The sequence below is a fragment of the Triturus cristatus genome, chromosome 4_2 (assembly GCF_964204655.1).
Source record: "Triturus cristatus chromosome 4_2, aTriCri1.1, whole genome shotgun sequence".
Classification (NCBI taxonomy): domain Eukaryota; kingdom Metazoa; phylum Chordata; class Amphibia; order Caudata; family Salamandridae; genus Triturus; species Triturus cristatus.
Genome location: NC_140586.1, coordinates 785,503,439 through 785,527,827, shown reverse-complemented (window position 1 = coordinate 785,527,827; position 24,389 = coordinate 785,503,439). Strand labels below are relative to the sequence as shown.

General features: G+C 45.5%; 1 protein-coding gene across 6 annotated transcripts in view; it reads right to left on the bottom strand.

Moving 5' to 3' along the window:
* MKNK1 (MAPK interacting serine/threonine kinase 1) overlaps window positions 1-24,389 on the bottom strand; it is a 183,061-nt gene that overhangs the window by 75,507 nt on the left and 83,165 nt on the right. For all 6 annotated transcript variants that reach the window (XM_085602715.1, XM_085602720.1, XM_085602717.1 and 3 more), the window contains 2 exons: window positions 2,482-2,537; window positions 664-759 (listed from right to left, as the gene is read on the bottom strand). In XM_085602715.1, the coding sequence (XP_085458841.1) occupies window positions 664-759; window positions 2,482-2,537 (152 nt within the window). The remainder of the gene's footprint in view (window positions 1-663; window positions 760-2,481; window positions 2,538-24,389) is intronic.

The window sequence follows — 24,389 nt, the reverse complement described above, 5'->3', positions numbered from 1 at the left end:
CAAGGCATTGCTTTTGGTGAGGTCGCCTGAAAGGAGCGGGGCATACAGCAAAGAGCCCCAGCTGCTCCTTCCTTGTGACGGTTTTGGGTATTGTATATTAGTGTACAATGTGTTAGAGTAAATTCTTGGTACCCACGCTGCCCGAATTCAAAGTAAGGCTAGTTCAACCATTTTTTTTTATCGAAATGCCATCCGAAGAAATGTCTTAACAGCATTTGTAACTATCTCTGATTAACCAGCTTTGAGTTCAGTCCAAAACACGTCAACAAATTAGATTAGGTACTTCCAATAATTAAAAGAAAAATACAAAACACTTGTATGTATAATCAACAGGTCCGTATTCACTGAAGGTTTACTAGGGATGGAACAAGCAAAGTCATATTAGTACACCTAGACATTCAAAATATTTTGGGTTTTGTAATAACACCAACAGTATAAAAAAAAAAAGATAGAAAAGAAAAATCAGATATTGGATGCTCGACACTGCCCTGGAACAACCTTAACAGATATTTTCTATTAATACGCTTCCAGTTTAAATGTATCCTCATATTGTAAGTTCACTACCATTTTGTTTTTCAGCACGATCTTGCAGTTGGAGAATAAAATATAGTTCCCTTTATCCTGGAGTAATGTAAACATGCTTAAAATAAAATATTAACTTACTGGAGTCGTTAATTCTGGCGTAGTTATCGGAGTACAAGCGCTGGTTAATTTTACTCCACTTCCAAGATCAAAGTCGCAGATTTTCACTGGTGAAAACTGGGAGGGTTGAGAGGTAAAAAACAAAAACACAGACCATGAAACCTGTGAACAACGTTTTGAACGTGTAGATTAGATCTGTAAATGCATGAACACAGTGAAAAAACATTTAGGCTCCACCCTTATTTAAGAAAGCAAACGAAAACGACTGGGTGTATTGGCACAGCTCCATGCTTGACATGAAAGAATACCAACAAACAAAATTTACCCACATTTCACACAGTAGGAAACTGGAGCAAACTGAACATTCAGATATTTACATCCGAGTGGAACATGAAGTAGTAGCTTTTCCCTATGTTACAGCTGTGGGCAGTGTCAGTCATAACATTCCAGTATATGTGCTGATCCACAAGACACAAAAAATGGACAGAATGCAGAACAAATCAAAACATTCACCCCAAGTCAAGAGATCTGGGTTAAATCCATCAGTCTTTTGCTCACCATGCCACCCCAGTTTAGACCTAGCCATATGCAAATCAGTCTTGACCCTGTGCCTCATGGGAACAGTCCAGCCCGAACTGCCAAGCCAGGTCCTCCCTGGACCGGAAACAAGCATCCTAGGACCGGTTTCGAGGTTTCAACCCTCTTCAGCCAGGATAGCTTGATTCCAGTGGCACAGTGAGTCCGGGACACAGTCCATGCCAAACATTTCACTATTCTCAGTACAATTAAAGTACAGAGATAAAAGTTTAGGAAATTCAATAATTCTGAATCACACAGCACAAAGCATATTTACTTTCCTAGCAACATAGCAAAATGTATAACCATCGATATAAAGCATGTAGTTAACCGTAGGGTGAAAATTGCCAGGGTTTTCTATTGGCTGCTTTCCTATTCCAGCCGGCATCAGATCGCAGGCTTGCTTTGTCAACAATGCCAACTCTTGAAATAGAACACGAACAGTCAGATTATACAAAGATAATGAAGGTAAATTAAGAGTAACCAAACTCCTTAAACTGCAGTAGCTGATTAACCTCCCTAGTTTGGAGACGATCAGTCAAGGAAAAACATTCCCAACAAAGCTCTGGTCCAAATGGGGCAGGTGGTGAAGGAGACGTGGAGTGAGATGCCCTGCATGCAGACAGTCAAATTGAAAACAAGCATTTGCACAGCCAATAGATTGTATGGGGTGAACACCATAAAAACTTCAAGCCTATTGGCTTTACCATTCATTGTACTCTAGCAGCAATTGGGGAGCAAGAGCAGACAAAACACCCAGAAACAATTAACAGCTGCTGCAGAAAATATATAAATAACTTCTTTTCAAAGGAATCCTTCGCCAACCCCTCCCCCCCCCCCCCCCACACCCCCGCGATACTTTTTGCCTTGTTCCACAGTTCTGCCCGGCTGCTCAAAGATGTATTTCAAATGTATTGGTAGACCTTCCTGCAACCCAACATCCAAAGTTGTGACAGAGAAATAGCAAGACTGAAATCCAATACGAGCGGCCATCTTTCAGCCAATGGATGAAGGTACCAAAGCAAAAGGAGGCCGATCTAAAGCTCGTAAAGCAATACAATTCTTCACCATGAGGTGCGATACATTTTAAACCGAGACTTGCAGTTTGAAATGCGACTGATTGTACTTTCATAACAGCTGTCAACCTCCAACATACATGCTAATAAATGTAATTACTGAGGTGCCAAATATGAACATCATGGTGGTTTCTTCGTGCTAAACTCATATTGCTCCAACATTTATATTAAAAATATGAAAAAGCACCTGGTCTTCAAATTCACACAGGATATTTTCGGGCTTCAGGTCTCGGTGGGCAATACCTAGAAAAAAAAAAAAAAAAAAAAAAAACACACATTAGACCAATTTGCCACAACATAATTTAGGACTATGATAGACAGGCTCCAATCAGCCTCCTTAACTTTTACTAGTAATCACTTAATAAGCCGTGCTTATTAACCTGCAATTGACCTACCCAGACATGTCAAACATAGGCAAAGGAGGGATGGATCTATGTCACATGTTCAAGATAAGAGACTATGCAAAAAAGCTGCATTTAACTTTACTATGCGTACATTAATCCTGTATGATGTTCTGAAGATTTGGCATGGATCCAGCTGTCTTGTACCTTTGCCAGACGCCCCTGTCAATTACATTATTATGCATTGCTTAAGAGTGGCGTACACTTAAGCAATGCAATGCTGCTTACTTTGCTTTTACTGGGATGCAGAGAGAAGGAAAGCAAAAAAATAAAGCAGTACATTGCAGTTTCTTCCAACGCAAACTTTACACAACATACAATTCTAAATGGTCCAACTGTTAATGGAATCACACGCCCTTGGATAATGGAGTTTTCTACAGAAAGTGATTGTTGTACAAGTTAAAGAGAACCACACAGCAGACCAAAAACCATCCATCACCGGCACCACCCCGTGATGCCCCCCCCCCCCCCGCAGAATACAGTCTTCAAACTCTAAATATTTCAAGAGAGCCACAGTAGTGAGGCCAATTGAGAACTTCAGATGAGTTATTCATTGGACCGCTAAGTGCTGCAAAAGGGATCATTTTATACACCAACAGATTACACTGGGTATTATGGCACAAATTACGATTGAACCAGGTGCTTAATGTATGCCCGTTTTCTTAATTCATTACAAATAGGTGACATACCAAAGAAACATTCACATGGATTACCCATTTCACAGCAGTGAAAATCTAGTGGTAACCACAAACCGCACGGGTGTTGGAAAACAGACGCAAATTCAAATAAGTCCATTTCTAATTATTCAATAGATGTGAAACACGCCATTTAAGCAATTCTGAGATTTAAGCTTAGAATATGCGGTTATGTAGACTTCATTTTGGATTATTACTTTTCCACAAAACCATTCAAGATTATCTCCTCGTCATAGACTCACTTCGAACAGCAGAGTTACAATGCATTTCCGAGCAACACAAAGCAATGCAAGGTGTCGTGCTTAGAAAACTTCCCAGATTACGCACTTTAGGAATGTGGTCTATAGGCCTGGTCTTGATGAATAAGTACCTGTTCAAATCAGATTCCAGCCAACAGCAGGCTAATTTAAGAGTACAGAATACCACATAGGACAGTTAAACAAATCAAACAAACCAGGATTCATTTAAATGCTCACACCAATTGCTTAAAGCCACAAATGGGAACAAGCATTTGCAATGCATTAGGTCTCGCATTTACGCGAGTTTGAGCTATTGGCATTGTAAATGACAATGCCAATAGGCATTGTTATTTGCAATGTCAATAGCTCAAACTCGCGTAAATGCGAGACCTAATGCATTGCAAATGCTCGTTGGTTTGGCTTGTCAGCACAGCTGTCTGCCAGTCCTATTAGTGCCACTTCTTTCAAACATACAAACAGTGCACTATGGCTCCGCCCAGAGGACCAAGGATGTCTCTCTCCTCTCTGAGTGGTTGTTTGGTGTTTTCCAGCCTCCTATGGAGTGCTTGCATTCAATGCACGTTGGAATATTGCACATCTCAGAAGTGCACTAAATCGACACATTAAATTCTTTGCCATGCATGCATTGTATAAAGGAATTTTTTTTTAATTTGATTTCTCACTTTTGTAATATTTGAGTTTGGATTAGCTCTTTTCCAGCAGGAGAGCGCCATACACTGATAAACGTGCATTGGCAAATCCAATAAGTCTGACTTGAAGGTGCCAACACAGTCGTATGGAAAGGATGTTTACATACTTTAGCACATTGAAGCCAGAACCCTTGGCTCTGCTAATGCTTGCTATTAAATGACTGACTTAGAGGCCCACACTAAAAGCCTGGGCCTCCTCAGATGTGACAAATCTCACACACAAATCTTTAGAGCACCCACGTGTTTATTGGGGTTACTATAAGCGGCCCTTCCAAGGGCTGGAAGGAACTGGGGACTTGGGCGCCTCCCTTATCAGGGCCGGACTTTCAAAAGAGTCACACTAGGATGTGAAACCGAAGAGGTAACCAGAGAGGAGGGGGAGGGGGGAGGGGGGAGGGAGGCAAGGATGACGCGCCAAGGATCGAAAGGCATATGTCTAACAGTGTGCCCCCCCAAACACCCGCATGGAAATGTGGATAACATGGGGTGGAGGAAAAGTAAAGAAGGAAGAACACTGGGAGAATAAAGGAGGAAAGGCGAGAGGAATGAAGGAAATGGAGGGAAGGATGAATATTGAAGGGGAGAAAAGGAAGGAGAGAGATGAGGAAGGAGGGGGATATAACGGGGAGCGAAGGCGGGACAAGGAGCAAGAGAAGAGAGGGAAGGGAGTAATAAAGGAAAATAGACACGGGGACAAAGAAAAGAAGGTGGAGAACAGACGATTGGGAAGAGGAGGAATGGAGGGGGAAGAGAGAAAGGGGAGATAAAGAAAATGGCAGAAGGATGAGAAATGGGAGGGGGAACTGGAGGAACAGGAAGGAATAAATGAAAGGCGAGGAAGGGGTGAACGCTGCACAGAGAGGAAAGACAGGAGGAGACACGAGGGAGAGGAAAGGAAGCAGCTGGGGCGTAAGAAGGAAAGGCTCTACGGACTTTGTGAGTGGGAAAGAAAAGAAGTGAGGAGAAGGGAAGGACAGGCGTGAGGAGGAACAAGAAAGACGAAAGTGAAAGTAGAAAATGAAGATGGTAAAGAACAAGGGTGAAAAGAAGAAAGGTGGGAAGGAAGCGGAGGGAATGTTGGGGAGAAGGAGGGACTAACGGCAAAGGCATGAAAAGCTATGAAGAGGGAATGGAAAAGATAATGTGCAAGATGGTGGCGGAATACACTAGGCGCCAGGGAGGACGGTCACATATAGGATTATAGCAGGAGAACTCAGTGGCGTAGCAGTAGCTGGGAGGGGGGGCACTCTTTTTGGGGGCAGAGGAGGTGAGCAAGTCGTTTCTGTGAACTACCACCGTACCCCCAGAACAAGTCGCCCGTAGCCCCCTGCCCTGGAACAAGTCGCCCCCACCTGCTCTTACCTGCACCAGACTGCAAACTCGGGGGCGCCGCGGGTGGCAGGATGTCTGGTTACGTCACTTGGAGAACTGTGAATATCAGGAGGTTATTCATGGACAGGCTGTGAGTGACATCAAATAGCCGAGAGTAAAGCTTGCGCTGTCTATGACGTCACTTAGAACCATGAGCTGAATAACACACCCATTATTCACAGTTGCTATCGGTAATTTTATTTTGTATATTGAAGCTAACTAGGAGGGAGTAGGAGGGGGGAGAGGGGGCGGGCACAGTGGTGCGGGCCGCAGTTGTAAAAGGCAGGGAGAGGGTGAGATTGAGAAAGGGAAAGATAGGGATCAAAGGAAACAAGGACGACACCTAGCTAGACAATAACAAGCAAGAAGGGGGTGGCAAATGGTGTGCACTTTGATGTCCTCAGTGGCCACGCGGCTCACTGAGGACATCAAAGCGGCCGTGAAAGTGATCAGGCAGTGCTTTTCAGGCTGCCAAATGGTGCGCGCGCCCGGCGCACATGCACTGTATTTGGAGGCCTGAAAAGCCACTGTTTGCACTTCCAAAACTCGCTTACTACAAGTCTCGCCAGAGCAGCGCTAAAGCGCTGGCTCAGACGAGACCTAAAAACTATCAGTGAATTAAAGTGGAAACGGCAATTTATAATACCAAGTAGAGTACAACGAAGCCGCGCCACGTTAAATTATCAAATAGCGGAGTGCAGTGGTCTGGGGCATCTGAGGAGCAGGTGCTAGTATAGGTACAGCGGGGTTAGGGTAACCCGGCATGCCTAAAGGCAAGTATGCTGAAAGGGAGTACCGCATAGTAACCGCCACCAACAGTTCCTCACCCTTGCATTCCAGTGGGAGTCCAGTCAGGGGTGGGGGACTGCCAGAAGGCAGGGGGAGGAAATGTTCTGAATTTGTTGTTAAGGTACGCAGTGGATGAGGACAGACTTTAAAAGAACTGTTATTTCAAACATGGGATGAGTACATGACAGGGCGTTCTTAGTGGGACACTGTGGAGAATGTGACGTTTGAGTCTAGCAGTCACTTATCACAAAGGATTATAGGATGGCACACGGAGGTGCGTTAGAACGGGAGTCATTGCTTAGAGGCAAGTAAAACAGAATATTTTACACCTGGAGTGTCTTTAAGTCACATCACTTGTAGTGAAGTGCTTCTTAAAATTATTTCTACATGTAAATATATAAAACACATTGTAGCAATCGATGTTAATGATTAAACAGGAACAGTTGATTGGCAATTAAAGTTTAATTCAAGGGATCCCATCCAGCACATGCCAAACAGGTTCCCTCTAACTGCCACTGTCAAATCCCTGCATTTTATCGCCTGAACACTCCACTCCAGGCAACATACTGGAGTTCCATGTTCAGCCTTAAAGGAGGTTGCTAGGGAAGTGCCGACTAAGCAAACCTGCCTTGTTACCACACACAATACATTTTGTAAAAGGACTTCTAAATATGTATATTGTACTTGTTGCTAGTTGACAGCACACATGAAATTAAAATTTTAAATTACTAAATGATACTTAATATTTATGTAATTTAAAATAATAAACATAATTCTATTTAATGCAATTGTATATATTAAAATCATTGTGCAGAAAACAAATCACGTTATAGGGCTTTCATATTAATTCGATCACATATAGTTTTAAATATTCACTTTCCCCAAAGCCTTCAATTGAGTACACTAAAATTTCCTTACATGCTATATTAGTACCCAGCCCTGAACCCTAAAAATCACTGACACTACCCATTGTGGAATGTTAAAAAGCCCTACCCTAAATCACTACCAACATCCCCAAACTTTTAAACTTCTTCCTCCCATTCCGTCTGACTTTTTTGTTCGCTTTAGGACTCCAGGCACTTTACAAGTGTTAAAGTGCATATGCTCTATCTAAAATGGATCGGTAATTGGTTTATCCATAATTGGCAGATTTGATTTACTATTAAGTGCCTAGTAAACTGCACCAAACGCTACTAGTGGGTCTGCAGCACCGATTGTGCTACCCACATGAGTAGTCCAGCAAACAAGTCTCAGACCTGCCACTGCAGTGTCTGAGTGCAATTTTAAACTGCCACTTTGACCCGGCAAGTGCACCCACTTTCCAGGCCCAAACCTTACCTACTCTTCTGCCGAGAGACCAGACTTGAATTCTGATTTTGTGTAGCGCGGCAAATACCCTGGGGTGTCTAGGTGCTGCGTTTGATAAATACTGAGCGGAAGGAAATAAAGATGGAGTTATGCAGTAAATAGCCACGTTTATAGGCCTTTTCTAAAGTTAAGAAGATTGGATTCTCTCTTCAATGAGGTAGGCAAGGAGTTCCATTAGCTGGCAGTTGTAGCCGCAAAACTCTTCCCCATTCTAACCTGGTTGACTCTAGGGACAATTAAGTTTTCCAGTTCGGCGCACCCAAGGGCTCTGGTTGGAAAGTATGGCTTTAGAAATTCTCAGCTGTGTGGGCCCCATATTGTTGAGGGATTTAAACGCAATACATATGGATTTAAATTGAATCCTCTTCGCCAAGGGTAGCCAGTTGAGTCAGGACAGTGGAGACAATCAAATTTAGAGTATGCCCAGCAACATTCTCACTGCTGCATTCGAGGCCATTTGAAGTATGTTAATACTGCGCCTCAAGGAACTGGAAAGGAGGGCATTGAAATAGTCCAGTCTTAAGGAAATCCGCACCGACACAACCGTATTCCTTAATTACAAACGGCATTTCTGGGAGAATTTCTCAGTATTTGATGAAAAAGCAAGCAGAGGTGACTGAATTGATTTGTGCCTCGAAGGACAACTTGGTGTCAGAAATGACACCTATATTTTTAGCCTTGTGCACTGGGAGCAGAGTTGAACCAGCCACCAAATATCTGTCCAAAATGATAGATTATTGCCCAGGAACAGGACTTTGGTCTTACAGGAGTTCAATTTCAAACAGTTGTCGGTCATCCATTTTGCTATGTGGCTCATACAGTCACAGAACCTCGATACTATCTGATTGACAGAGCTGCTCACCGAGACAATGATCTGAGTATCATCCACGTAAGACAATGGCAAAGCCATAACTTCTTACTAGACTAGCAAGAGGAGTAACGTAAAGGTTAAATAACGTTGGACTCAACGAAGAGCCCTGGGGAACCCGGCAAGGCAGTGTAAAAGGAGGGGATACCATGGTCCCCAAAGCAACTACCCAAGATCGCTCAGACACAAAGGAGCCTTGCAGGAACACGTCTTGCTCTGGATACCGATGGAACCTAACTGATTCCGCAGCAGCCCATGATAACAGTATCAAAAGCCGCTGACATGAAACAGAAGGATGAGAGCGGCTTTCGCTCCGCTGTCTAAGATCGGTCTGAGCTCCTCCGTAGCAGTGACGAGAGCCAGCTCTGTGCTGTGTTGAGCATAGAATCCAAACTGAGAGGAATCTAGGACGGTGTTTCCCTTGATAAAGACTGACAGTTCAGTATTTAAGGCTCCTTCGATTACATTTGCAAGAAAAGGAAGTCTTGATTGGTCTATAATGAAGGGGTTCTTCAGCGTCCAAATTAAGTTTCTTTAACAAAGGAAGTATAGAGGCCTTTTTCCACTCCATAGGAAAGTACACTGTGGTAAACATTGAATTAAAAATCCTTGTGAAAGTAATGCCTATAATTTGTGGGGCAATATGAAGCATTTTTGGAGGGCACGGGTCAGAGGGAGAACCAGATTTCGTAGCAGCAATAAGTTTGGTCGTTTGTTCCACTGTTAAAGTGGTTATGGAAGAAAGGGTCTGGGGGTTGAATCAGAAGGACCCTGTGTTATAACAGGAAAGGTTGAAGGAGATTTTATAAGCTCTGCCAAGGTTTGAACCGAGTGATTGTCCTGCTGTGTGAATAAGTCAAAGCAAGACTACTCTATTCTGGAAGGATTCTGCCAATAAGTTGCAGAAATCTTGGCTAATACTGGTTTCAGGTGCGGCTGGCAACTTTGCCAGTTCTTTTACAGTAGAAAACAGGGTTTTAGGACATCTGTTTGCAGCGGTCATTTCCCTGGAGAAATATTAGGCCCTTTTCCTGAGAATACGTTTTTTTGTAAGGGACATCTTATATTCTGTAGGAGTAATTGGGTTTTCTCCGAGTCACCATTTCCGCTCTAATTTGCGACATTTGTTTCTGGGCTTGCAAGGTATTGTTAAACCAGGGATCTGATGGTGTCCTTCGTGTGTGTGTGTGTGTGTGTGTGTGTGTGGGGCGGGGGGGGGGGGGGGGGGGGAGGCGTGTGTGTGTGTGCGCGCGAGATGGTCTCAAAGCAGAGTCAAGGCAGGCGTGGTATTGAGCAGTGGCAAGGGCAGAATCAGTGTAGAGATTTGGTAGTGTTTAACAGAGTTGAGTTTAGAGAAATAGTCTCAACTTTCTTCCAAGGGCAACTGACAGTGCTCTGGGTGTCTTAGGAAGCTTTTTATATGGCAGTTGGATGTTGACCAGGACATCCTTATGGCAGAGTCCCTTTCCAGTATGCCAAGTAGTGCTGAATCCAGTTCCTGGACCCTTGGAAGTGTAACCTGGTGAGAAAACCCACACAATGACTCAGCGTCCGTTTGACGCAGCACATGCTTTGTGGCGACGGGTGAGAGCCATAGCCTGATTCAAGAGCACTCTGTCACAGATGTCTGTGGCACTCGCTATAGCTAAGCACAGTCTTCGCCACGGAAGGATCGACGCAGCACCTGCTTCAAGGCTGTGAAAAAAAGACACTTCACCTGCCTTGCTTCTGGATTTGACGCATCATCCCTGGACGCAGACTGTTCATAGACGTCGTACCGCAGTGAGGAACAGAGGCCACGTGTCTGGAGATGGACGCATCACCTCCCCCGCCTAGCAATAAGGAACAGATACATAACCTCTCATGGCAGTAAAGAACAGACATCACCTTCTTGAGGAGTAGGGAAAGGACACATCGCTTTTGGCGCCTGCTGCGTCTTATGTTTGACGCACCCATGGTATTTTGTGCCAAAACACAGCCATTGATTTCTATGGACTAAACTTGCTTAATATTTAATGAGTGATATCTTGACTTATGGATGTTGAATTTGTCATTTTGGTCTTGTTTTATTCAGAAAAATGAACAAGTTACTTACCTTCAGTAAAGTTATATTTGTAAGAAACACATTAGTTAGATTCCTTACCTTAAAATATCCCCAGGCGTCAGGCTGGATCCGGAAAGATTGTCAGCAATACCTTGCGCGTCGCTAGGCATAGTCTGCGGTTCCGCGTCAGTCATCGGCATCGTGATCGCCAGGATGACGGAGTACTTAGATGCCGCCCTCGCGCGGACTTCAGATCTTGTACACAGCTTTGCGCGCCAGAATGCAGAGCCATGCAAGAAACCGACACTGGTGCCATGAATCTAGGGCAATGAAAGGGATGACCTTAACCCTAGATGTCAGTTCGTAGAGCGGGGAGGATGGGTGGGGCAGTAAGGAATCTAACTAATGTTGCTTACAGATATATCGTTACCGAAGGCAAGTAACTTGTTCATCTGAAAGAAACACGTTCGTTAGATTCTTACCTTAGAATAGATACCCCAGCAATACCAACCACGGTGGTGGGTCTGCGAACCAAGATCACACCAGGAAGTCCTGGAGAACGGAACGGCCAAAGAAGCAGTCTCTCCGGACTTGGCTGTCCAGGCAGTAATGCTTGGCAAACGTGTGCAATGAGGCCCATGTCACTGCCTGACAAATGCCCTGCAGAGGGACTCCCCGTCCCAGGGCAGTAGCCGCCATGGCCAGAGTGGAATGGGCCCTCAGCCCCACAAGAGGTTCCTTCTTAGCCAAGGAAGGACAGACCTTAATGCACAAAACGACCCACCGAGAGATGGTTCACTTGTGCACTGCCCGCACGTTCTTCGCGCCCACGTAGCCAAAGAGTTGGTCGTCCACCCGGAACGGTTTCGTGCGGTCCAGATAGGACAGCGCTCGTTTTGGGTCCAGACGGTGGAGCCTCTCTTCCTCTTTCGTGGGATGCGGAAAGAAGGTAGGCAATGTAACAGACTGGCCTATGTGAAAGGCAGTTACCACCTTAGGGAGAAAGGAAGGAGTCCTGAGAACAACCTTGTGAGTGAAGGAGGCTTAGAAGAAAGAGCCTGGCTCTCACTCACCCTTCTGGCAGAGGTGATGGCAACCAGGAAAGCAGTCTTAAGAGTCAGAAGACAAAGAGGACAATGATGAAGTGGCTCGAAAGGAGCGCACATCAGATAAGTTAACACCAGGTTCAAGTCCCACTGAGGCATTACGAAAGTGACAGGAGGAAACAGATTAGTAATGCCTTTAAAGAATCGAGCAACAGGGTACTTGAAAAGAGAAGGCTGATCAGGAAGCCGTAAGAAAGCAGAAACAGTTGAAAGATATCCCTTGAGGGTGCTCAGAGCAGAGCCCTGCTGGGCCAGGGAAAGATGAAAGAACTTCTGAAAGAGGGGCGGAAAGGTGATCCACAGCCTTTGCTGTGCACCATGCCACAAATGTATTCCACCTGCAGGCATATACCGTTTTAGTGGAGGAACGCCTGGCTGCCAGAATGACATCACAGACTTCAGGAGGAAAGTTAAATGGCATCAACGGACGCCGCTCAATCTCCATGCATGGAGGTGGAGGCTGGACAGGTTCGGGTGGAGGACCGTCCCCTGCTGGTGCGACAGAAGATCCTCCTGAAGAGGCAGTCGAATTGGGGGAAAATCGATTGATAGACTGAGTAGCTCGGGATACCAGTATCTTCGTGCCCAATCCGGAGCCACAAGGATGACTTGGGCCCGTTCGCGCCTGATCTTCAGCACTCTGGGCAGAAGTGGTATAGGTGGAAAGGTGTACAACTGACCGCAACTCCACTCGCAAGGAAAAGAGTCTCAGAGCGAGTGCCGCCTTGGAAATTCCAACGCGCAGAACTGAGGACATTGCGCATTCTCTTCGGTGGCGAATAGACATAACTAAGGCTCTCCCCACTGCCGAAAGAGGCCTTGTGCCACGTCAGAGTTCAGACGCCATTAGTGATCCATCATGCACCGGCGGCTGAGTTTGTCCACCCTGGCGTTAAGCGAGCCCACCAGGTGTTGAACCACCAGGGTGATGCCCTTATGTTCCAGCCACGTCCAGAGGCGCAGAGCCTCCTGACAAAGGGTCCACGACCCCACCCCGCCCTGTTTGTTGCAATACCACATGGCAGTGGTGTTGTCCGTGAACACCTGCACTACACTTCCCCGAACAGAGGGAAGGAATGCCTTCAGTGCAAGCCGGATCGCCCGCAGCTCCAACAGGTTGATATGGAGCTGGGACTCCACCAGAAACCAGAGTCCTCTGATCTCCGCCTCTCCCATGTGGCCCCCCCCCCCCATCCCAGGAGGGACGCATCATTCACCACTACATGCTCCGGTGGCGAGAGGGATCTGCCACTGTCCAAATCGCGGTCCGTGAGCCACCACTGCAACTGCCTTGCAGTGCCCTCCAAGATCCGGACGTGGTCGGACAGGTTGCCCGGATGTTGAGCCCACTGGAACTTCAGGTCCCACTGCAGAGCCCGCATCCGTCACCTGGTGTGATGTACAAGCAGGATGCAGGAGGCCATCAGACCCAGCACCAACCTGACCGAAACTTGGGATAAAGGCCGGAAGATCGGAATCCGAGCCTGAATATCCTGAACCCGCTGTTCCGGAGGATAGACCCGAAACCGCAGAGTCCAGAACCGCTCCGATGAAAAGGAGCTTCTGGGAGGGACTCAGATGAGACTTTGGCACGTTGATGGAGAACCCCAGCAAATTCAGGAGGTCGGTCGTAGTCTGGAGCTGGGAGACGACGACTGCCTGGGGCGAGCCCGCCTTCAACAACCATTCGTCGAGATTGAGGGAAGACTGGAAACCCTAATCTGTGCAGATGAGCTGCGACCACCACCATCACTTTCGTGAACACCCGAGGGGCACTGGTGAGGCCGAAAGGGAGCACGGTAAACTGAAAGTGCTTGTGGCCTACCGTGAACCGCAGGTAACGCTGGTGAGCCAGCAGGACGGGGATGTGGAAATATGCGTTTAAGTCCAACGCTACCATCCAGTCACCAGGGTCTAGGGCAGCCAGAACCTGAGCTAAGGTGAGCATCTTGAACTTCTTTCAGAGGAAGGCGTAGGCCCCCTTTAACCTTCTTGGGGGATCAGAAAGTAGTTGGAATAACAACCCCGACCTACTTCTGGGCCAGGTATGCGCTCAATGGCCCCCTTGGCCAAGAGGGCCATAACTTCCTCCTGCAGAAGTTGCAAGTGAATCCCCCAACGTTCCGGTCCACAGGAGTGACTGGAGGGCTTGGACCAGGTGCCCATCAGAACGTCAGTCAGTGCTTCATTGAACTGCAGTAGTGGCTCTGAAGAGCTGGCGGCGGAGCGAGACTCCTCATGGTCACGAGGAAGTCCCGGATCTCGCTCGCATTAGGCCCAGGGACCGGAGGGTATGGAGCTGGATGAGACTCCTGCGGCTCCAACGGAACTGCGCGGGTGGTGCCACCCGAACCCTCAGCAGAGTTGCGTGACCGGCGAGGGGCATCAGAAGAGCGATGTCACTCTTAGACTTCTTACTGTGCCTCGACTTACCTGAATGCGAGGACTTCGAACCAGACGAGCGGTGATGGCTGTGGCTCCGCGACCAGTCCCTCGACCTCCTCCTCCTCGACCGGAACTGGATCAGACTGCCGGATCTCAAGGAGCTTGCGGGACCGCTCCCACCTAGCCTTTGAGGTCAAGGCCCGGCAGTCAGGGTATGAGACTGCATCATGGTCGGCCTCAAGGCAGTAGAGACACAGACGGTGGTGATCCGTAACCGACAGTGACAGGCATCGCACGGCTTTAAACCGGGCATCCCTACTGGCACCAAGAGCAGAGGTCGACTCGAAAGAGGAACCAAAAAAGTTTAGTCAAAAAACTAACTAAAGGGTATGCTCTTCCCAGATCTGCGCTTACTGGTGCGGAAAAAAGAACTGACGTCAGCTCGCGAGGGCGGCGTCCAAGTACTCAGACATCATCCCGGCGATCACGACGCAGACGACTGACACGGAGCCGCAGACGACGCGCAAGGGTATTGCTGACGAAAAATCTTTCCGGATCCAGCCAGACGCCTGGGGATATCCCAAGGTAAGGAATCTAACACGTTTTTTTCAGATATAGGCTATTTTTTTTTTTTTTTAAACTGGTGTGGACTAATTTTGTAGTGTTATCACTGGGTTACTGCGTGTGTATGTACAAATGCTTTACACATTGCCTCTGGGATAAGCCCGACTACTTGTGCCAAGCTACCAAGGGAAGTGTGCAGGGGCTATCTTAGCTGTGTGACTCCCTTACCTTGACTAGAGTGAGGGTCCCTACTTGACCAGGGTGCAAACCACTGCCAACTAGAGACCCCATTTCGAACATCAGTGAACTCTAAAAAACCTCATTTCTGAAATGACTACACACTCCAGAATCCTCAATCTTTTTACCATCCATAATACTATCCACCCCTAAACAAAAAAAATAAACCTTTGTGCCCAAACACCTTGCACCTGAATTAAAGTTACGTATACTGTAATTAAACAAAGTAGGATTCATTAAAAAAAAAAAACTAATAAAATTCCTATCAAATTTAATACAAAATAAAAATACATCGTAAACTATCAACTTCTCAACATTTATTCTTGCTTTACCTAGATTACATACAAGGACTTAAAAATAAAATGCATCTCATACCTTTCAATGACTATTTACCTGCAAAATCAAGCACTAGCACGGCAAAGGTACTAGAACTTATCTGCTATGCAATGAACCACATTCAAAATGTCAGACGTAACAAAAAGGCCCTCAACACGATTTGAACCCTACAGATTTCCTGTGGGCACAACTCCATTAGTAGACTTCCAAGTGTAGAGCTGGAGGTATAGTGGTGGTGCAATGGGTCACAGCACAAAGAGAAGAGTGTCTGTTAGCTAGAGAAGTCACCTTTAATTGGCTGAGATCGGGCTTCATTCTTGGATCACCATAGAGGATTTGAGAAAGTGGTGGGTAGGCAAATTTGGGGATTTTGGGTAAACAAAATGAATGATCATATAGAAAGACAATTATATATTGATCTTCACTATCAGTTTGAGACTAACCTGCCCTCCTAAAGCGAAGAGCTGGGAGGGAGGACAAGTGGGGGAAGGAGAGGCGTATTCTCTAGTGGGGAGAAGGAGGGAAGTAGAGACGACAGGCGTGAAGGTAGCGCATGTAAGTATTATTTATCCTAACCATCCAAAAAAAAAAAACAATTCACACCACACATTTATTTAGCAAAAACAATGCTCATTGTTTTAACAACTAGATCAGCTGTTCTCAACCTATGCCCACAATTGGTTTGTGCATTGCTAAAGTTGTGAGTGAAGGTTCAGGAATTCACTGTCTGCACCATGCTCCATGGTTAAGCGGTCTGCAAACTTGGGGCAGATTCAAAAGCATTTTACTACAGTAGTATCACCTCATGAACCACAAACTGCAATTACAAACCTACTGCTGAGATCTCCACCTCTATCTTCTCTGCTACCAGGGTGTGGCCGTCGCGTCTCTTCCACAATTACTACTAAAGCTTAGACGTGCATGTCCAGTAATTTCTGTACAGAGTGGTTGGACAATGAGGAACAATACAAAATGGGTGGGATTAAGGAGGGATATATCAATACAAGCAGCATTGGCATAGCCAAAAGGTCTCGCCTTTAGGCCTTATAAGTGTTTAGCCATGCAACAGTTGATGCTGTTGTACCAATGATACATGAGATGCATTGCTGACAATTTTGAAACACTGAGAAGTAGGCTTGGCGTTCCTTGCTACACAGTAATCTTTGTGTTTCATTAATCATTCCATCATTGAAGTATAATGCTGTCATGTCAATATCAGTCTAACAACTAACAAGGGGCACAGAACGTCACGTGAAAGTGTGTTGTACACGGCTCTGTGGCCTGGGGCATCTCAGGACAAACCCAATAGTGGCAGGGTGTTTAAGAATATGGAAACGTCGGTTGTAATGGAAGATTTTTTTTATTTTTATTTTTAATTGCAATTACATTTATAGCGTTTACTACCCCCGACGATGCGTTTAATCTCTTCAATGAAGTATGCCAGTTGGACCTCTTGGCTTCGAGAGCACCGACCCATAGCATGGTTAGTGAGTAGTGATAGATTACCTCCTAAAATTAGAAGAAGTCCCCTGTCCCCATTGTAAGTCACTGAATTATGCGGTTTAGATCAGAGGTTTTGTAAAGAACAAAACAGCCAGCTGGCTCATCAATGCTGTCCCCCAACTACAGTCACAGGAACTTAACTTCTTACTTGTTGTCAACCATGCACAGGGACACTTCGTGGCTTTGACAGAAGAGTGAAGCGTTAGATAAATTACACAGTGATTAACACAGCCCGGGAAAAGTTTACTGCCCGCATGCCACTTTCTAAAGTCCTACACGCACCACAAGGAATGCCGCTCTAACAGACGGTGTGCAGGAATAAGACGACAAGTAACTGAATAACCCACATGTACTACTTCAATGAACTACAGCTGTGCCCAGTCCTTGGTTTACCCGGTGCCCTGCCCACCCCTGTCCTTGCGCTGTGATGCAGGCGGCATAGCAGTGCTGCCAGAGCCCAGGCAGAGATGGTAGCAGAGAAGCAGAAGGCAGCCTGGGCTGTGGGGCAGCTGTAGAGCCCATGGGCCGGAGAGTACCCGCATCTCCGAGGCCGGCAGCACTCACACTGGACTAGAGCCCCCTGTCTGTAAAGACGGGCAGCTAAGGACAACAAAATTTCCCCCGGAAGCGACAGAACAGTACTGCTTCCTGTCTTCTGTCAGGTTCAGAGGAACGCAGCAGCAGAGATGACAGGCAGGCGAGGAGGAGGGGCTACGGAATTAGAAAAAAGGAACTAGCGGTACAGAGCGAGAGTAGAGCAGTACAGCAGGAGAAAGCGAGGTTGGCAGGGCTTTAAGTGGGCCGGGTATTGTGCTCCCTAATCGGTAGACCACGAGGTTCAGAACCAAGAGGGAGGGGGAGGTACAGAAAGATGCGAGCGGGGGAGAAAGATGCAGAGAAGCCGCGGCAGAGGAGGAGTACTCTAATCAGGTTATCTAAATGCTTTACACTGAAAGAAAAGGCAAATCAGACGTGCAGGATTTTCCTTTTTTAAACACCTATACGTTCAAGTCAGAATATGTGGAAATGAGTACTACGCCTTCAGTTGGCACTGGAACAAATGAATTAATATGGAGCCGTGCACGATTGAATAACTAATGATAATATTTTAAAGCACACGCAAAATAAAAGCCGTGCAGGAGTGAATAATGCTGAGTTTTTAAAGCACACGCCACAAGAGGGCTTGTAAAAGTAAAACACATTGCTGGCACTGCAATCATAAGGGTGCCCGCAAGCGATGCGCTTAATGAGCCATGACGAGAGGGGAAAGCCAGATGGCACCTGTGCGCGCAACTGCACACTTTAGGCCACAAAAAGCATGTGGTGAGCTTTTTGAAGCCCACTTACTAAAAGTCTAGCCAGGGCAGCGCATGCGCTGGCTCAGGCGAGACCTAAAAACCACGTACTCACTTAACATGAAGATAACTGGTTTCAAAATACACTATTTGTACTGTACCTTAATCGTAACAAAACTGGCTTAAATGCATTCCACTCCAGGACTTTAAGTCAAGCACCATACACTGCATCACTCACAGAACATCTAAGTAGGCTATAACACTAAAATATCCTTCCCTGTGACAGCTCCACAGAAAGGTGTAAATTTACTATTAGTAACTTTACACTCAAATTTAATCCTAGTAGTCTTCCCCCTAAATGGGGATCGATAGAGACTAAAGTCTACACCTAGGTGTAAATCTCCACTCGAAAAGGGTAATAACCAAAAAGGGGAGTTAAATCTAGGTGCCAGAGAGATGCACATAATTTTACCTGGGTTGGATGGTTACTGCTAAACTGCATTAAAGCAGGACTTGCTGGGCTACAGAATTATTAAAGACCTCTATGCCCCTGTAATCCCTGGCTATTGGGGAAATGGGGGGGGGTGGGGGGGGGGGGGGGTCACTGCTTCATATATAGTGCAGGTGCTAGATGGGTGTTCTGTATTAGAATGCCCACATCTCCCCCCCCCCCATCCCTCCCAAAAAAGTCTGCTCCTCTGCAAGAATCAAATTCATTTTACGCCGTCCAAAATGCATAGAGCCGGTTTTACAGAAGTTTGCTTTAGTCCAGGGCTCTTGCAGTGTGGCCTTGCAAATCAACTTGACAATTAGAATAAGCCGTTGACCCAACCCTCAAGTAACTTGGGTCAGAGCAGAGCTCATCCTGCAGCCTACAAGCTTAGCACATCTATAGAGTTCAATTCAAAGACTTTGATTGCTTTTTGAGTTAATCATAAAAGAACATAAAAACAATTCATTCATTAAATACTATAATATTTTATATACAATACATAATCAAATTTCATATTGAAAATTAGTCATACAAATAATCATACTAGTCTCCTTAACTAGAAAATAATAAATTTCCTGTGGCTAAATACTTTCTCCCCCCCCCCCCCCCTTTTTTTTTTTTTTTTTTTTTTAAGAACATGCCTATCCTCCAGGCTCTGTGTACATCATCCAGGAGCTGCAGTACAAGCAATGCAGGGTGACATTGTCTCAGGCCCAGCTCCTTTAGAATTTGGACGATCCAAACTTTGCTCAAATTAGTATAAAATCTACAGAATAGAAGGACGTGTATTGCCGATTCTTCCGAGCTATTATCACACAGACAGTCCTAATATTCGAGACCAATCATTCATACTAGGGAAGCTCACAAGTCTGAAAAATACTACACCTAAAACGAGTTAATAAAAACATCATAGCCACCAGGTACATATAATAAGGCTGAATGCTAAAAGAAGATAAAATCAGTGGATTATACTACTGTTAATCTTAGTGTCCAGAAGCAAAAAGGCCCTGTCTTTAATTCCATTCTGCTAATAAATTGCATAGTACTCGGGTTGTTATATTATTCTAAGTGACCAAGATCGTACATAAAGTTTTGAATGAACCTCGGCCACGGAATCAATAAAGCTCCTTCAAGTTAAACTGTCTGCTAAAAGATCCAGATTTAATTTGGTCTCCGGTTTAGTCCAAATCCTATGCCATAGGAAAATTGGCTTCATTTTTATTAGATCTGAAATATATGGCAGACCCAACTCAGAGTGGCAGACCTATGCAGATAAGCTGCTAGGAGCAGCTAAAATGTACCTCAAAAAGATATTTTCCACCATTTGTAGTGGCCATGTATCCACAAAGCCACACAGACGATCCATACATGGCTGCAGAGATACATTTCGCTTTGTATATCTGTATTAATTCCAAAGGCGGTCTACTCCCAAGTTTCCTTGCAAAATTAGCAATGGTCATGGTTGATCTAGCTCGTGGCCAAGAATCGCTTTGGTCAAATAAAATTCCCAAGTATGCAAAGCATTTAGTGTGCTCTATTTTCTGACCCTCTAAAGACATCTCCCTACACTTATGGCTCCCCGTTCCACACCTCATTATGTAGGTTTTTGAAGTATTCACCTGAAGGTCCAAGTGGCCCATAAACTTAGTAAAGCTATCTAAAACCCTTTGTATGCCTATTTGGGTCCGGGTCATTAAAACTGCATCATCTGCATAGAGAAGTGCAGGAATGGGACGTGCAGCTATTTGTGGGAAGTCTGTTAACCTGAAGTAGTGCCTCACATAAACCGTTAATATAAAAGTTAAAAAGAACAGGGGCCAGGACACATCCTTGCCTGACCCCCTTCCTAATGGGAAATGAGGCAGTGAGTTCTCCACCCAAGCCAAAACGTACTCGCGCCTCGACATCACAATATAGGCGTGTGAGAAAATTAATAATTTGTGCATCTACCCCTATCTTCAAGGATAACCCACAGCTCCTCATGTCTCAAAGAGTCAAAGGCGGCAGTGAGATCAACAAAAGCTAAAAACAGCCTGCCTTTCTTCGCTCGTGTGTATTTACCAACTAAAATAGCTAAATTAAGACTGTTCCACTGTCCCCGGTCCTGCACAAAAACCATATTGTATGTCGGACAGAACATGGTTTTCCTCTGCCCATTCATTTAGACGTTGCAATATTATACATCCAGACACTTTAGTCAAGGCATCTAATAGAGAAATGGGTCTAACATTTCGGGTCCGGATGGTCCCCCTTTTTAAAAATTGGAATTATGGTAGATTCTACCCAAGTTGTTGGAAAGGGGGCACAACAACTAGCCATTAAAACCAGAGTAATAATGGGCCCCCATAGTTTGGTATTAACTTTAAAAAGATCTATGGGGACCCCCCCCCCATACATAATCAAATTTCATATTGAAAATTAGTCATACAAATAATCATACTAGTCTCCTTAACTAGAAAATAATAAATTTCCTGTGGCTAAATACTTTCTCCCCCCCCCCCCCCCCCATCTGGTCCCGCCCCCCCCCCCCATCTGGCCCCGCCCCCCCCCCAAAACCCCCCTCCTCCCCCCCCATATCATGTGCCTCTGGAATATACGGAGTTAGTTGATCCTGGACCGCAGGATGTTTATCTTTATGATCCTTACCTCCACAACATCTATTTTATAGGGAAGATCCTGTAGAAGGGGCAAGTCAATCTTGTTCATCTAATGAGTTAATACCATAGCGATTACTCACCGGAATAGAATATCTAGGCCAATCACACATTGAAGATGGTTCCCTCACAGGATTGTATCTCAAGGCTCGAGGGGGTTGCTAGAAATACCCCAGGGGCAGTATATTTATGCTCCGAGGAAAGAAACAGATTCTCTGCTGTCAAGAAGAGACTGCACTAGTCTGGGTGATCTAAAGGTTAAAACCACACAGTCACCTTCCAAAGATTTGGTCGATTTTCCTACCCAAGGTATTCGACGAGCCATTTTAAACTCTGAAAAGAGAAGAATGTCGGTCAGCCCAGTTCTGATGGTCAGTAGATGTAGCAGCTTATTCCTTAGTGATGACCAATGCTCAACGGTGTTCTGAGAAAGAGGCGGAACATTTGCCAGCACTATCGTGTAAACAGTGGCTTCAGGTGGAAGATGTAGGTTTAAATTTAATGCTATTACTTCCCTGATAACCAGGGGTGTGCTCTGAATCTATCGGTACATTGCCTTCCGTAACTGTAGGTGCTGTATTTGGGGGGATTTAAAGCCTTGGTTATTCCCAGGATTTAGGCCATCAGGTTGGAACAGTGGTCTCGGCTGATCAAATAGGGGAGGCTAGGATCTTTGACTAGGTTGATTGGGAGGATGACCTTGAACTTGATCTCCAGTCCCACTAATGGGTAAGCTAGGGCATTGTATTTGTCGTTGATCTCTAGATGGTACAGCTGCATGATTACTTGTTACCAAAATATTTTTCCTATTTCCCCTAATAGGTATGGCTTCCCCCCCCTCCCCTTTATCCATATTACAATCATAATACTTGCAACTGACCTCTCCAGGTTAATAAGCCTATTCTCAATTAAGGCTCATTTTTGGGCCAATGGGTCTGATAGAACAGATATCGTTGTCTCCAATCTCTTCCAGAAAGCATCGTCCTGTACCAGAGGTAATGAACTGTTTATTGCTGCAGGTAACTGTGGGAGGATAAGACACCTGGCTAGCATCTTTATCATTATTTCTAGCTTTCGGTCTGGTTGCCTTTAGGCTGTTCACTTTATGATTTTGTCTCTGGGCACCCCTACCATTCCTCTTCTTAGTCGGTGGTTTCTGGACATTTTTACGACTTATAGCAGCCTTCTGCCTCCTAGTTGTTACAGGAGAGTTGTAGGGTAAGTTTACTGGTTCTGGGGAGGAGGAGGATCCCATCTCAAAATCTGAGGTGATGTTTACACGAGAAGAAATTTCGTTATTAGATTGCAGGGAGAGAGGGGAGGGCATATCCAGAGTAGTTTTTTTTTTTTTAGAGTGGCTGGGGTTCTAATGATAGCCTGCGCTCTGTTAGCTCGATCTAGTGTATCAGAGCAGATTCTGCCCTCAATAAGAACGCATCTAAAGCCCCCACCACCCCTTGTCCTGTAGTGTATTTACTTTTACTCATAGTACTGAACTAAACGGATTGTATTATTTGAACTCTGTTTAATATTCATAGTCTTTAAGTAAACATCGGATACCTCAAGTCCCAGATGTTAATAGGGTGGCCCAGCCCTGCCTGTGTGACTGGCTCGGATGGGCCCCACCCTAGGTCCTGGCCTTGCCCGGCCACGCGTGTCCCACGGCAGCTTTTGAGGTGCTTCCTTGTGATGCACGTAACAGTGCACCTCACGGGGGAATGCTGGGAAATGTAGGCCCTTTGTGCCACGAGGGCAGGTAGAACGGGCAGGCACAACAACGAGCAGGCGTTGCAGTCCCCCCGGACCGATCAGGTAACTGGCATCATGTCAGGCACACAGCAGGAGCCTCCTGTTCTTCTCCCCAGATTACTTCATGGCCAATTTGTTTTTTCTTCCTAGCAACACAATCCTGGCACTAGATGGCTGTGAGGGGATTTTCACCGGCTCCAGATAACTCAATGATCCCCTGCATCAAATCTAGTGATTGCAGCTCTGTGAAAGGTCAGTCTGGAAGGGACCTCTTCTTGCTGGACACGTAAAGAGTATTTGGACTTTGGAATACATCTGCTATTTCTGGAAAATCTTTTGAAAACCTCTAGATAAAAATCAGGCACCATTCCTGGCCCCTGGTGCGGTCCAGGCGCAGTCAGGCTTTTCTTTGTCCAGGCGCAGTCAGGCTTTTCTTTGGCCACGCAGTCAGGCTTTTCTTTAGAGAACCTGGAGGCTGAGACAAGTTCCCCGGTGATTTATTATGGTCTGGCTCGAAAAACAAAATGGCTACAGAATACCAATCACTTAAGATGCGATAAGAAAGATATACCTTTGACTTTACAAACGCATGGAACATCAGAAGAAGCTACATAGCACTGTAGGCGGGTGTCAAACCATCCAGTTAGTGTAGATTTGGAAAGAGCGATCTAAAAAATATAACGATTTTGCAAACAATTGCCAGTTTATGGTAGTTCCTTCATACAGGAGAGTAGACAAAATGAGGGTCATTCCAGAGGATTTGCAGGGAGAAGACAAGTTGAGACCTCTATTTTGAAAAAGATGCCAAAACGAGATTCACATTTTGCTGAAGAGAAACATTTCCTTACTGTACAGGGTTTAACCTTTGCAGTGTAACGCAAAATTTCGCACAAGTGATGGGAGGAATGCTTGCAAATAGTCCAAACACCAGCAACCATTCAGGGTAGCAGCACTGACAGACATCCGTATTTTGCCCACCAGGCTAGCTCAGATTAGTCCCAGTCTTATGCAGATCAGCCTTGGCCAGGTTTAAGAGGAATAGTTCAATCTGAATTGTCGTGCCAGGTCCTTTCTGAACCAAAACACAGGACCGCCAACTTAGTGTAATGATGAGCTGGACAGTTTCAAGCAACGCAAACACAAAAGAACTCATTAAAATGAAAACATTTCCCTAACAGAGGAACATAAATGTGTCAGACTTTCCAATTAACAAGGTGTCACTGTACAGCAGGGGTCTCCAACCGTTTCACTAACGAAAGCTACTTATGTTGAATGAAAATCATCCAGA